Source organism: Astatotilapia calliptera, chromosome 23 (genome assembly GCF_964374335.1).
Source record: "Astatotilapia calliptera chromosome 23, fAstCal68.1, whole genome shotgun sequence".
Taxonomy (NCBI): domain Eukaryota; kingdom Metazoa; phylum Chordata; class Actinopteri; order Cichliformes; family Cichlidae; genus Astatotilapia; species Astatotilapia calliptera.
In genome coordinates this window covers 33,044,382-33,057,297 of record NC_137443.1, presented here as the reverse complement: position 1 = coordinate 33,057,297, position 12,916 = coordinate 33,044,382, and the positions used below count along the sequence as shown (strand labels likewise).

The following is a 12,916-nucleotide window of genomic DNA, read 5'->3' as shown; positions in this document are numbered from 1 at the left end:
GGGAAAGAGAAAGGGAAAGACGTGCTCTTCTGCTGTAGATTTGGAAGATGATTTTTGAGGTGTTTTGGTGGTTTTTATGCCTTTAGTGAGTGGACAGGATTCTTCTTCTTCTGTTAAGATGCTTAGGTCCATGGTTCTTTTGCCTTAGCCCATTTGGGGAAGTTTAATAGCACAGAGAGGTGAACTTTGAATAAACATGCAAACTTGTTCTTGCCTGATTTGCTATTGCTTTAGATTAGCTTTTGTATTCTTTAGTTTAAGGATTATCTTTTTTAAGCTGTAGTATGATGACACATTGTGTGTCACTGTCAAAAAGTCATTGCAGTATGAATGTTTTTAAAGCTGAGTCACATGGCTCAGCAGTATGCTCCTAACAGGCTGTTTCTAGTCAGTCAGAAGTGGTCTCTGGGCTCCATTTGGGATGCTAATGTTCACTAGTAGAAAACAGGCCTAAAACAAAATATACTAGTGTGACTGATCTGTTGCAGTACACTGCATAAATGGGCACTTCTCTAAACTTGGGTGTCTTAACATGGAGGTTTATGGGGAATTACTCACTTTCAGAGCGAGCCTCAAGTGGCCTTTTGAGGAACTGCAGTTTGTGACATTTTTGTGCAAGAGAGCCAAAGTACAGCACAAGCGTCATTCTGAGAGACACACACGTCATTCTTTAGTCATTAGCTTTATCTTTAAATGTCATATATACTGTATATATACTCTATTTAATAGCTCAGAGGCAGCTAAGTGTAACTGTATTCAGAGTTACTGAAGCAGGAGACAGCGTTGTCTGTATTTTCAGCTGTGTATTAATACATTTGCACAACAGAGAAGAGGAATAAGATGAGTCTGATTTTTTTGGACATACAAAACACTTGTTATTAAGAGTTGTTCATCTTTTTATTTGTGCGTTCAAAAATATTTAGAATCTAACCCGACCTTTATTTTTAAGACATGCCATCAGTCGGTTGGATAAACTCGTTTTGTTTTACTTTGCACACATGCACTCTCTCACACATTGACACACATGCCAGTGGCAGCTCGGTGACACCACAGTGCTCACTGGGTCAGAAGCAATAGACGGAGAGTGGTGCTGAGGCAAGAGATGAACAGAGAATGAGGAGGATGAGAGAGGACGCCTTGAGGGGAAGAGGGAGGAAGGAGTGGGAGAAACATATCTTTGGGTGGATGGCATTGGCATCTAATTGTTGCTATTTGTTTGCCATCATCAGTAGGCTCAGATATTTGTTTATTGTGCTCGTCTACTCCTCTTTCTGCTCCTCTCTTCCCTTCTTTCTCAAGCCATCAATCCCTTTTATCCCCCCTCCATCCCTGCTGCTGTCAAGACAGCCCAAGCAAATGGCTCCTCTCTCCCCCACTTCCCAGCTTCTCTTCCTCTCTCCTGCTCCTCGCGGTCCCTCACTCTCTGTCTTCCTCAATAAAGCCCCTTACATTATGTGGCAAGTGAGCACACAGTCCCATACAATACCTCCTGAGGCACCATGGGAGAGATTTCTATATAAAGACGGATAAAGCGAAGGGCTGGGCTGCAGATCGGGCGAGAGTCAGGGAGGTCACATACACACAATAGCAGTCTGAGATGGATGAGGGGAAGAAAGAGCAGTAACTGAGTAACGGGACAAGGTTAGGTTCGGTAGGCGAGGATTTCAAGATGCAGACACCAGCAGTGTTGGAGGCGGGGGACGTATTGCAGGTGCTGGAGGTTTGTGAGGCTCCGGAGGAAATTAAAGAAGTTATTGTCACCACATTAGAAGAAGGTTCTAATACTAACTCGACTCCAGTGACCAGCTGTGGAGCAGGAACTAAACCAAGCCAGGTAAGGCTGACAGGTCTCTGCGACTCAGCAGAGACGACGCTCTGTTGTTTTTAGCAAGCTGTGTTTGCTTTTCATGCTCAGTGTGGCTTTATTTCCTAATGCAATCATTTGCATGAGTCCGGACACACGTCCAGTCAGGTGGAACGTGTACTTCACGGTATAGCAGGCATGTATTTGGTGTGTTGGTCTGCTGTAACATTGAACACAGCTGCACCACAGTATTCTTGTAAATGCAGCTGATGTGGAAAGAACACTAAAACATTTGTACAGTCTAATGGCCATTGAGCGGTGGCACGCTTGGCATTTATTTTGACTTAATATAATCTTTGCTTTCACTGCGCAGTTCTATGTGCCATCAAGTAGGAAATGAATTTTTTTGGTCAATAGCAAAACCAAAGCAGAAAGAGTGCAGCTCTGCTGGGTTTCCTCCTCAGGCAGCAGAAATGGTGGATGCTGGAACAACCACAGCAACTGTTTGAAGTCTACCTGACAGAAAATATAGCTCTGCTAGTGGAGGAGGCAAAGAAGAAGAAGAGGGATCAAAGTGAGAAAAAACCAAAGTAAAAACAAGCTGACTCGATGAATCTGAGACTTGAGACTGTTCAAGAGGCTCATTCATTTGGCACTTTTTCCAACTAGAGAAATACGTGGCAAAGCCTGACTAGTTATTTTTCCTATTATAGGAAATTCCTATCTCAGTTTTTCACTGGTAGCATAAGGAAAGCTTAGTTACCTCTTCATGTCAGGTATGACAAACACATGTAGGCATTTCAGAGCAGTTCTAGCATTCATTTGGACTCGTGTTTCTGATATCTGTTTCTGGTCTTCACCAACTTTTTATCTGTGGCTTTTTATCTGACAAATCCTTCATTGTGTTTATCAGCTAACGGCTAGCTTTATCTGGTTGTTTGGTGCTATGTGGAGTAGGATGGAGGGGTAAATGTACAGCGGGTATTTAGATCTTTTTTGTTGAAAACAGTTGCCATTGTTAACCTTGGTCATGCAGACGAGCAGGTGAAAGTAGTTATTAAAAGCCTTATTTATGGCTGGCATGTACTTGAATCTTGATCTGAAGCTAAATGACTGACACTGTGGCTTTTGAGGTGGGGATAGGACTCTATGAATCATGTTTCTGCATCCACTCTACAACTACCCCCTCATGATTACCTGACATCGTGTATAACCCTGTTAATCATACAGCAGTTTGGCTCTTTTTCATGTGCCACTCAGCTGTCAGTCTCCTGTTGTCTAACACTCCCTCCTCTATCCCGCGAATTAGTCAAAGAAACTTTTTTAAGTGCTTTGCTTCCTTGTCCAGACAAGTTGTTGGCAGCCGCACACGCTGTCCGCACTTTAAACAAAGGAGGTTTTAAATTGCTGTGAAGAGCTCTTTGGGGCAGCTTGATGCTATATTTTACACACACACATGCAGACACACACACCTTGCCTCCCAGGAGTCAGTAGAGTGCACTTGTTCCTGCCCTGAGTGAGGGGCTTTGTTTGCTGCCCACTTAGAGCTGAACAGAAAACAGGCTTTTAGTGAACATTTGATTTACTGTGAGAAACAATAGCTGTTATTTATACTCTGGTGGACCTAGAAGGCAGAAAATACTCAAGTGAAAGCTTTGTAAAAGTGTCCTGGCTGACACGGCATGCACTATATATATAAATATATATATACACCTGTGTCAAACACACATGGAGCTTTCTGAGTCTGTTTTGCTCTGTTATCACTCTAATCATTTCTTAACTACTCCACTACTTGCAGCAGAAAAAGGGAAGTCAGCTCAGGGTTTAGGTTATTAGTGAGCTGGCAGGCTGAGTTGAAAGCTTATGGCAGTTATTTCACTTGTAAAGAATTTCTGCAGGTGCAAAATGTGTTGGTTTCTCCCACTTATACAGCAGAAATGGGTTGATGTCTCACCCAGGGCCACTACTTTGGCAAAAACAGCTGGAACTGTCACACAGTTTCACATCAAAAGCACCCCAGAGGCCTTTTGAGCAAAGCAGTTCAGTAATGCAATACGATGCATCCAAACACGGGCTCGTGTGCAGCTCAGATCAGCCTCTCTGGATGCGTTTAAAGCTCAGCAGATACGGTATCGTGTTGCAACACTTAGTTTGCTGCCTCACCAATAAATTTCTCTTTTCAAAGAAATGCTTTCAATGTAAAAACTACACCTGCTGCACCTGCCGTGCTTTCCATAGTGTCTCTACTCAGCTGATTGTTATGTCTCACTACATTGTTTGCTGGGTGAAAGATTTGTGCTTTGTTGGAGGTTGCTGAAGTACCTCTGTTTTTGATACAGAGTTATCATTAGATCTCATTCTGGGGGTTTGTCTCATTGTCGTGACAGAGAGAATGTAAACGTGTAACGTCTCTGTCACAATTTTGTTAGTGATTTTTTTTGATTTTTTTCAGTACCAAATTCAAAGGTTCTTGGCTGACGAAGGGCAGATTGCTGACTTTGGGTTAGGAATGAGTTGCTGCCTGAAGTTGATGAGTTAAAGTATCAGGGTTAAGCCGGGGGAAGAGTGAAGTGGGAGATTAATTGCAGTGCACTGTTCTGATTAGTTGTGGTAATTAGAGCTGAGCATGAAGAACAAGACGTCCACTTTCTGATCTTAACCTATCACCGTGAGCTGTGTTCTGTGACAAAAAAACCCAAGACACACTGAAAAGAATCAGTTTCTGTGCCGGCCTATAAAAACTTCAGTTTCCTGCTGGAATAGTTGGAGGTGGTGGCTGGGAAGAGTGTGGTCTGGACACTTCAGCTTAACTCCTAGATCCTGATGAGTGGCACAGTAGACGTTGGATGGATGGAGCAAGGGCAGTGGTCACACATAAACAAAATAAAAATAAAAATTAAAAAGTCTATTGGTGGAAAACAACTAGTTTTGATTGGCTGGAAATAAAAAAATCTTCTCTTTTTCTAGAGTATTTTAAAATCTCTCAATCAGGGTTCAAAATTCTACCATGTGCTTCTTATCATTAAGTTAAAGGTTGTTTCATTTTGGCTGCACAGTTGAGAAACTGTTACTGGCAGTTCAGGAATGTGTGGTTATATTTGTAAAGTTGCAGCCTGGAGTTATTCCCGTGCGGACACGTCATTTCAGATGTTTTCGTCATTGTTTGTCACCCAGTCTGCATCCAACAAATCACTGCAGATGTAGGACAAGAGCAGACCTGACAAGTGTTCAGCTGCCGTGTGTGTATGTAGTCACGAATGGAAGATGTGTTGGTCTCTCCGTCTGGCCCTTGAACTGGCCTGGCTTTGCCTGCCCCTCTGGATCAGTCCCTTTCCTCGTTTAATTGGCTTTCCTATTGTTGAACATTCTTGTCATGCTCCTGCCCTTTTCTTCCTGCGTCTTTGTTCCCTTTCTCTTCTCACTTTTCCTCTCTGTTTCGCCTATTTTCATATGATGAATGGGTCTGGGCCTCCTGCGAGGCTGCCGGTACTGAACCAGATCAGCCTGTGGTGATTGGTTAATCCCATGATGAAATGTGGGTCACTGATGTCTATTTTTAGTCACGCTGGCAGAGGGAAAGCCCAGGTATGGTAATAGGCATCCAGCAAAAATCCAGCTCCAAATTTTAGGAGCAGTGAGCCGACTGAGGGGAATGTCGGCAGGTTTGCTTTATTTTAAGTTTTGCTGATTTAACAGTTCAATGATTTTTGTCTATGAGACCAAGAAGAAAAGTGGAAACACGTCAGTGGACATCTGTTTTTCCTTTTCTGTTTTGGGGGTATGTGATGATAGAGTTCTTGATGGAGTAATTTATGCGGTGTGAGATTCAGGTGCTCGAGGCAAGGGCAACGAGCGATGAGTGTACAACAGCCATGAGGCTTGAGAAGCTGTGATTCATGTTTCCCCCTGGGTGTTGTCGAAGTACACTGTGGTTAGAGAGGCAGTCTTCCTTACAGCTAATGCCTATCGATTCACTTCCTCACAAACACGCACACGGCATGCTTGGCTTGACTTAGAGAGCGAGCAGACAAGAATCAGATGCTCTGTACTCGGCTCAGCATGGGTCAGCGGGTCAGTGGTTGTAGGTTTTCTCATTCAGACACTGGAACATTTCAAAATTAAAGCTGCTCTCACTTATCTTCTGTGCTGCTGTACATCTGTCTTAATCTGAGCAGCAGCAGTTTAACATTGGCTGTAATAGTAGACTAAGCAGGGGAAGTTCATATAGCACATTTTTCCATACTTTAGGGGAAAAACTGATGACGTGTGATGTAAAGCCCCTGTCCAGGTACACCGGTTGTCAGTCTCTGCTGATATCTGCCAGTGCAAAGACAAAATAATGACTTTAGCTAACTTTAGATCTCAGCTGCGGATAATTGCTTCATGTGAATTAAAGACCTGTTGCATAAGTCTCCACGGAGAAGCTGAGGGCTCTCCAGTCTGTCTCTTTCATTATTAATGAAGTGGCTGCAACTGTTCCACAAACAATCTGCACTCCTGTTGAGTGGACTAAAGCCTGTTTTATTAACGGTTGTGCATTTGCTTTGTGCTTTGCTATAGTCTGTTAATCTCCTTTAACTCTTAGGTTTAATCAGCTAAATCGATGTACAGAGTTCATCTGTGTCTGCTATAGTAAACAGGCGTTCCAGTAGTAGTATTCTGCAGTTTCTGGGGAATAACTGAAATTCAGTGGAGAAAAAGGACTTTTTCCACTTTGTTAGATATAAAAATACATCCACTGTCAGGCTACACATGTTCGTAAGTCTTACATTTAGTTGCTTATCATATTCAGTTCAATTTATTTATACTGCGCCAAATCACAACAACAGTCGCCTCAAGATACTTTATATTGTAAGGTAGACCCTACAATAATACATACAGAGAAAAACCCAACAATCGTGTAACCCCCTATGAGTGAGCACTTTGGTGACAGTGGGAAGGAAAAACTCCCTTTTAACAGGAAGAAACTTCCAGCAGAACCAGGCTCAGGGAGGGGCGGGGCCATCTGCTGCAACCGGTTGGGGTGAGAGAAGGAAGACAGGATAAAAGACATGCTGTGGAAGAGAGACGGAGATTAATAACAAGTATGATTCAGTGCAGAGAGGTCTGTTAACACATAGTGAGTGAGAAAGGTGACTGAAGAAGAAATACTCAATGCATCATGGGAATGCATCATATGAGTCCGTTTTTATGACTGTAGCGGGTCAAACGTCAGACCATCTTGAGACTGCTTTCAGTGTTGAACCTCTTCAGAGAGAGACCAGTAAAAACAGGTGCCTGGGTGGTCCCCTGTGAGTGTTGGCGCTACTAAAAATATACCTCATGCATCATTTTTAAAGCTTTGTTGATGCTGTGGGGTTGTTTTTCAGGAGTTGGGCTTGCCCCTTTAGTTCCAATGAAAGGACCTCTTAATGCATCAGCATACCAAGACATTTTGGACAATTTCATGCTTTCATGCTCCCAACTCTGTTCCAACATGCACAAAACAAGGTCCATTAAGATGTGGATTAGGAATGGGATGTCGCTCATGTTACTATGCGTGTGAAGGCAAATGTGCAAATACCTTTTGCTAGAATAAAAATCAGGCTTGTTTGGTGATATTAAGGTAGTTCTAGACCAGCCTGATCCTATGATAAGGCTGCCCTTGTTGTTTAAAGCGCTATATAAGAACCAGTCCATTTTCCCATTCATCTGAAAGGTCCTGATAAAACCTTTTTACCTTTTTCTCTCATCATCTTGGCTTGTATGTGGGTGCAGACGTGGTCTTGTAGTGGAATTCTCTTATTAAAACTTGAGTATGCAGATTAACTGCAAAGTTTTCACCCTGAGGCCAGTGGGATATTTTCTGTTCCCGTGCAGCATCATCATCCTTTCAACCTCCTCAGTGGAATTGTTCATAATGTGTCTCTCCCATCTCTACAAGTCTCAGGCACATGTTATGGATATGAACCCGAAATATGCATTATAATCCACATTAGGTGCAGCATTTCTGGCCGATTGGTGGGTAAATCTGTTACTGAATTTACTTATAGCTGATGGCAGTTCATCATCTACCCTTTTTTTGCTTTTAGAGGCGGAACTCAGCGGCTCGCATGGTCATGTTAGAGGCCTGTTATGACTACAGCGTAAAGAGTTCTTATCTTTGTTATTCTAGCAGCTCTGCTCTGACACCGCTAACCATCATTATCTGCGGATGCAGTCCAGCCCAGACGTCAGCGTGTAGCCCAGTTGGCAGCTTGTGCTGTTAGCTTTTTCCACTTCCCATTTTTAGTCCCTTCTTTCTCACGTGCTTGGAAAGAGTCTCTCTTTCCTTTCAGCTGATGCTTCAGTCAAAGGTGAAAAACCACTTTAGAATGCAGTAACAGGTGATATCCATCTACAAGTGTATGTTAAGCTAAAGAGAAGTGGCTCAAACAGAGGGGAAAACCATCCATCTGTCAATCCATCCTTTTTTTCCTTGACTAAATGATGTGAATAGGGATGGCTTCAGAAGGCAAGTACCATCCAATGTTTACTAGAAATGGAATGCATCTTATTGACCGCTCACTGCAAGACACCCTTTAACCATTTTCCAACATCCACGGCCAGCTTACAATCAGTCTTTGGACTGTGGGAAGAATCTGGAGGGCAAGGTTGTGTTTTTTAATGACCTTTGACCTTTGTATTTTCACAGGATGACAACTGGGGTGAGACCACCACAGCCATCACGGGCACCTCGGAGCACAGCCTCTCTCAGGAGGACATCGTTCGCATCACAAAGGATCTGGAGGACAGTGTGGGGCTCGACTGCCGCCGTTACTTCACCCGGACCCTGGCAATAATCTTAGGCCTGCTGGTGTTTCTCACGCCACTGGCCTTTCTGGTGCTACCCCATATCCTCTGGCCAGACAAGCTGCAGAGCTGTGGGACGGCCTGCGAGGGCCTCTTCATCTCTGTGGCCTTCAAACTGCTCATACTGCTGCTGGCTGTCTGGGCGCTCTTCTTCAGGCCAGCGCGGGCAGGACTCCCAAGGGTCTATGTATTCCGGGCACTACTTGCTGTACTGGTTCTGCTCTTTGTGATCTCCTATTGGCTCTTCTATGGAGTCAGGATACTCGACTCACAGGTGAGCTAAGAGAGGGGAAAACTGTACGTATGAATGAAAATTCATTGAGTACTACACACACATACGCACAGAAACAAAGGTTTCAGTAGCACGAGTACTGCAGTCACATTCATTTTTAATGCCATCAGAAGCTCAACAAAGCCACAAACAGCTAAAACACAGATATTTGATTTCCCAGTGCTGTGTGTTTACTCTGTGAGCCATAATTTAAAATCCTTGTAAGTCCCTGATTGAGAATCCCTGTAGGAATACACACTTTCAAAGGACGGTGTTTCAGCCGTCCTTTGAAACGCTGCTAAATATTTATATGCTCTACATCTAGTCTCACATGTGTTTATGCCTGGAAGACTATTTTAGGCATAATCTGTGCTTGGAACTGTGTTGGGACATATTTACTATGCAGTTATTTTATTAGATTTGTGTTTACTTTACATATAAAGTAAATCGGTCACAAATGATTCCCAAAAATCCTAACTGTTGATAGGACGAGAACTACCAGGGTATCGTGCAGTACGCCGTGTCGCTTGTGGACGCTCTCCTCTTCATCCACTACCTGGCCATCGTCCTGCTGGAACTGCGGCAGCTTCAGCCGTGCTACTCCGTGTGCGTCACACGCTCCACAGATGGCGAGACAAGGCACTACAACCTGGGACAGCTCAGGTAAGGAGCACAGAGTGACTCAATTAAATGTAGACATTCTCTTCTTTTAGCATCGTCTTTGAATAAATTTGTGTTTTTCATGACGTTAGTTCGAGGGTAAAGCATTAACAGTGTGAGCAAGAGGGAGTGTTTGAGGTAGGTTTTTGAGGGAGTTCTTTCCAATAAAATGCACACATTGACATATTTGGCAGCCAGGCTTGCCTCTAGTGGCCATCAGGGGAACTGCAGTTTTGCAGTTCCATTTGCCTTTTGGTTTCATTTTTCTGGCCTACTTGTTCTCAGAGGGTTAAAATGAGATGTGACACTCTTTGCTATCGTAGCTTCCATGTCAATCGGACTGGAAAGAAAAGCATATTTACATCCAAATGTGGCTCAGCGAGCTTTCAAATGCTTTGCTGTTGCTGATGAGAACTAAAAAGTCAACAACTTTATAAGACTTAGTGACACTGTGTTAGCAACCAGGAGAGAGAGGAAGAGATCAAGGGGAGATGAATTTAGGGAAAACAAAAGACGTCCGTGTGGGCGAGATGAAGGCAGAGGAAAGGACAGAAACTGGGGCACCTCAAGTTAGAGAGGTGGGAAAATAAGAGGCTAATAGCTGCTTACTAGCACAGAGATGGGAGTAAGAAATTCATGTAGGAAAGTCAAGAAAGAGAAGAAGATGAATATTAAGGAGTCATTAACACATAGATAGTAGAAATGATTATTATAAGGTAGAGCTGAAGAAAATGTAGAATGTATGAAAAAGGCACAAAGACAAAGTGCCTGATGTGGAGAGAAAACCATGCCAGAAGGAAAGAAAGGAGAGGGTGGGGAAGACTTCAGAGAGGAAACTCCTCAGAAAAGAGCTGCAGACACAGGGCGGAGTACATAGGAAAGCCCGGGAGACTGGAACAAGGAAAAATCTAAAGGAGGGACCAAAAAGGAGAATAGAGAACAAGGAACTAATAGTTAATGGAAAGGTTGTGCTGACGAATTGTAAAATGTTGTAAAGAAAGAAAGAAGGTGTGTGTGTGTGTGTGTGTGGGAAGGAACCGTCAAGACCAACCTTTTTATGACTTTATCGTCTCTGAGTAAAAACAGGAAGAGACCATTTTCAGCCAGACCCAGCAGCTCCCCCGTTGCTCTCTGCTATCAATACACAGCCCTTAGTCTGACATACCTTTTGCTTTTGGGTATCTAATAAAACCTGACGGATTTATGGATGGAGCTTTTTTTATGACCGGATAGGTGAAACACTATCTGTATACTGTATCTGCACTTATATTTTAAGGTTTATGTCTTCCTGCATTTTTGCCCATGGACTTCTATTTGCATATCCAGCCTCAAAATATTTAAAGATGTTTTTATTCATCAGCCAAAATGCACACTGAGACAGAAATAACAAGCAAGTCCATACATGAACGTGCAGTCAGTCTTGCATTAGCATTTTCAATTATGTTTATCTGGCTAACTCACCGATTGCCACTAAATAACATCTGATCATATTCATGCAGGCGTCCAGTGCACCCGTTATAATTGTTACTCTGCTGTTTTATTTTACCTATTTACGCCTCTTGTCAACTCCACCACCAAAACTACTTCATGTCTTTTATTTTGGAATTACTGGTTTTGCTCAGATTTAATATTATTATATAGGGCTGTTCGATATAACGATATATACAGTGGGGCAAAAAAGTATTTAGTCAGCCACCGATTGTGCAAGTTCCCCCACTTAAAATGATGACAGAGGTCAGTAATTTGCACCAGAGGTACACTTCAACTGTGAGAGACAGAATGTGAAAAAAAAATCCATGAATCCACATGGTAGGATTTGTAAAGAATTTATTCATAAATTAGGGTGGAAAATAAGTATTTGGTCACCTCAAACAAGGAAAATCTCTGGCTCTCACAGACCTGTAACGTCTTCTGTAAGAAGCTTTTCTGTCCCCCACTCGTTACCTGTATGAATGGCACCTGTTTGAACTCTTCATCTGTATAAAAGACACCTGTCCACAGCCTCAAACAGTCAGACTCCAAACTCCGCCATGGCCAAGACCAAAGAGCTTTCGAAGGACACCAGGAAAAGTATTGTAGACCTGCACCAGACTGGGAAGAGTGAATCTACAATAGGCAAGCAGCTTGGTGTGAAAAAATCAACTGTGGGAGCAATCATCAGAAAATGGAAGACATACAAGACCACTGATAATCTCCCTCGATCTGGGGCTCCACGCAAGATCTCATCCCGTGGGGTCAAAATGATCATGAGAACGGTGAGCAAAGATCCCAGAACCACACGGGGGGACCTGGTGAATGACCTGCAGAGAGCCGGGACCAAAGTAACAAAGGTCACCATCAGTAACACACTACAACGGCAGGGAATCAAATCCCGCAGTGCCAGACGTGTTCCGCTGCTGAAGCCAGTGCATGTCCAGGCCCGTCTGAAGTTTGCCAGAGAGCACATGGATGATACAGCAGAGGATTGGGAGAATGTCATGTGGTCAGATGAAACCAAAGTAGAACTTTTTGGTATAAACTCAACTCGTCGTGTTTGGAGGAAGACGAATACTGAGTTGCATCCCAAGAGCACCATACCTACTGTGAAGCATGGGGGTAGAAACATCATGCTATGGGGCTGTTTTTCTGCCAAGGGGACAGGACGACTGATCCGTGTTAAGGACAAAATGAATGGGGCCATGTATCGTGAGATTTTGAGCCAAAACCTCCTTTCATCAGTGAGAACTTTGAAGATGAAACGAGGCTGGGTCTTCCAACATGACAATGATCCAAAACACACCGCCCGGGCAACAAAGGAGTGGCTCCGTAAGAAGCATTTGAAAGTCCTGGAGTGGCCTAGCCAGTCTCCAGACCTCAACCCCATAGAAAATCTGTGGCGGGAGTTGAAAGTCCGTGTTGCTCGGCAACAGCCCCAAAACATCACTGCTCTCGAGAAGATCTGCATGGAGGAATGGGCCAAAATACCAGCTACTGTGTGTGCAAACCTGGTAAAGACCTATAGTAAACGTTTGACCTCTGTTATTGCCAACAAAGGTTATGTTACAAAGTATTGAGTTGTATTTTTGTTATTGACCAAATACTTATTTTCCACCCTGATTTACGAATAAATTCTTTACAAATCCTACCATGTGGATTCATGGATTTTTTTTTCACATTCTGTCTCTCACAGTTGAAGTGTACCTCTGGTGCAAATTACTGACCTCTGTCATCATTTTAGGTGGGGGAACTTGCACAATCGGTGGCTGACTAAATACTGTTTTGCCCCACTGTATCGGATGACGATATAAAAATGTCTATCGTTTGTTTCATGATGTCGCAAAATAAACTGTTTACGGCAATATTTTTTCATC

At 43.2% G+C, this 12,916-nt stretch overlaps 1 protein-coding gene across 5 annotated transcripts in view; it reads left to right on the top strand.

The window, feature by feature from the left end:
* The window catches only part of LOC113015920 (vang-like protein 1), a 72,735-nt gene that overhangs the window by 46,802 nt on the left and 13,017 nt on the right, over positions 1 to 12,916 (top strand). For 3 of the 5 annotated variants that reach the window (XM_026158291.2, XM_026158292.2, XM_026158294.2), the window contains 2 exons: positions 8,478 to 8,909; positions 9,394 to 9,569. In XM_026158291.2, coding sequence (XP_026014076.1) covers positions 8,478 to 8,909; positions 9,394 to 9,569 — 608 coding nt within the window. Of the gene's footprint in view, positions 1 to 1,546; positions 1,835 to 8,477; positions 8,910 to 9,393; positions 9,570 to 12,916 lie in introns of those variants that run through there. The other 2 variants (XM_080297469.1, XM_026158293.2) reach the window with 2 other exon arrangements.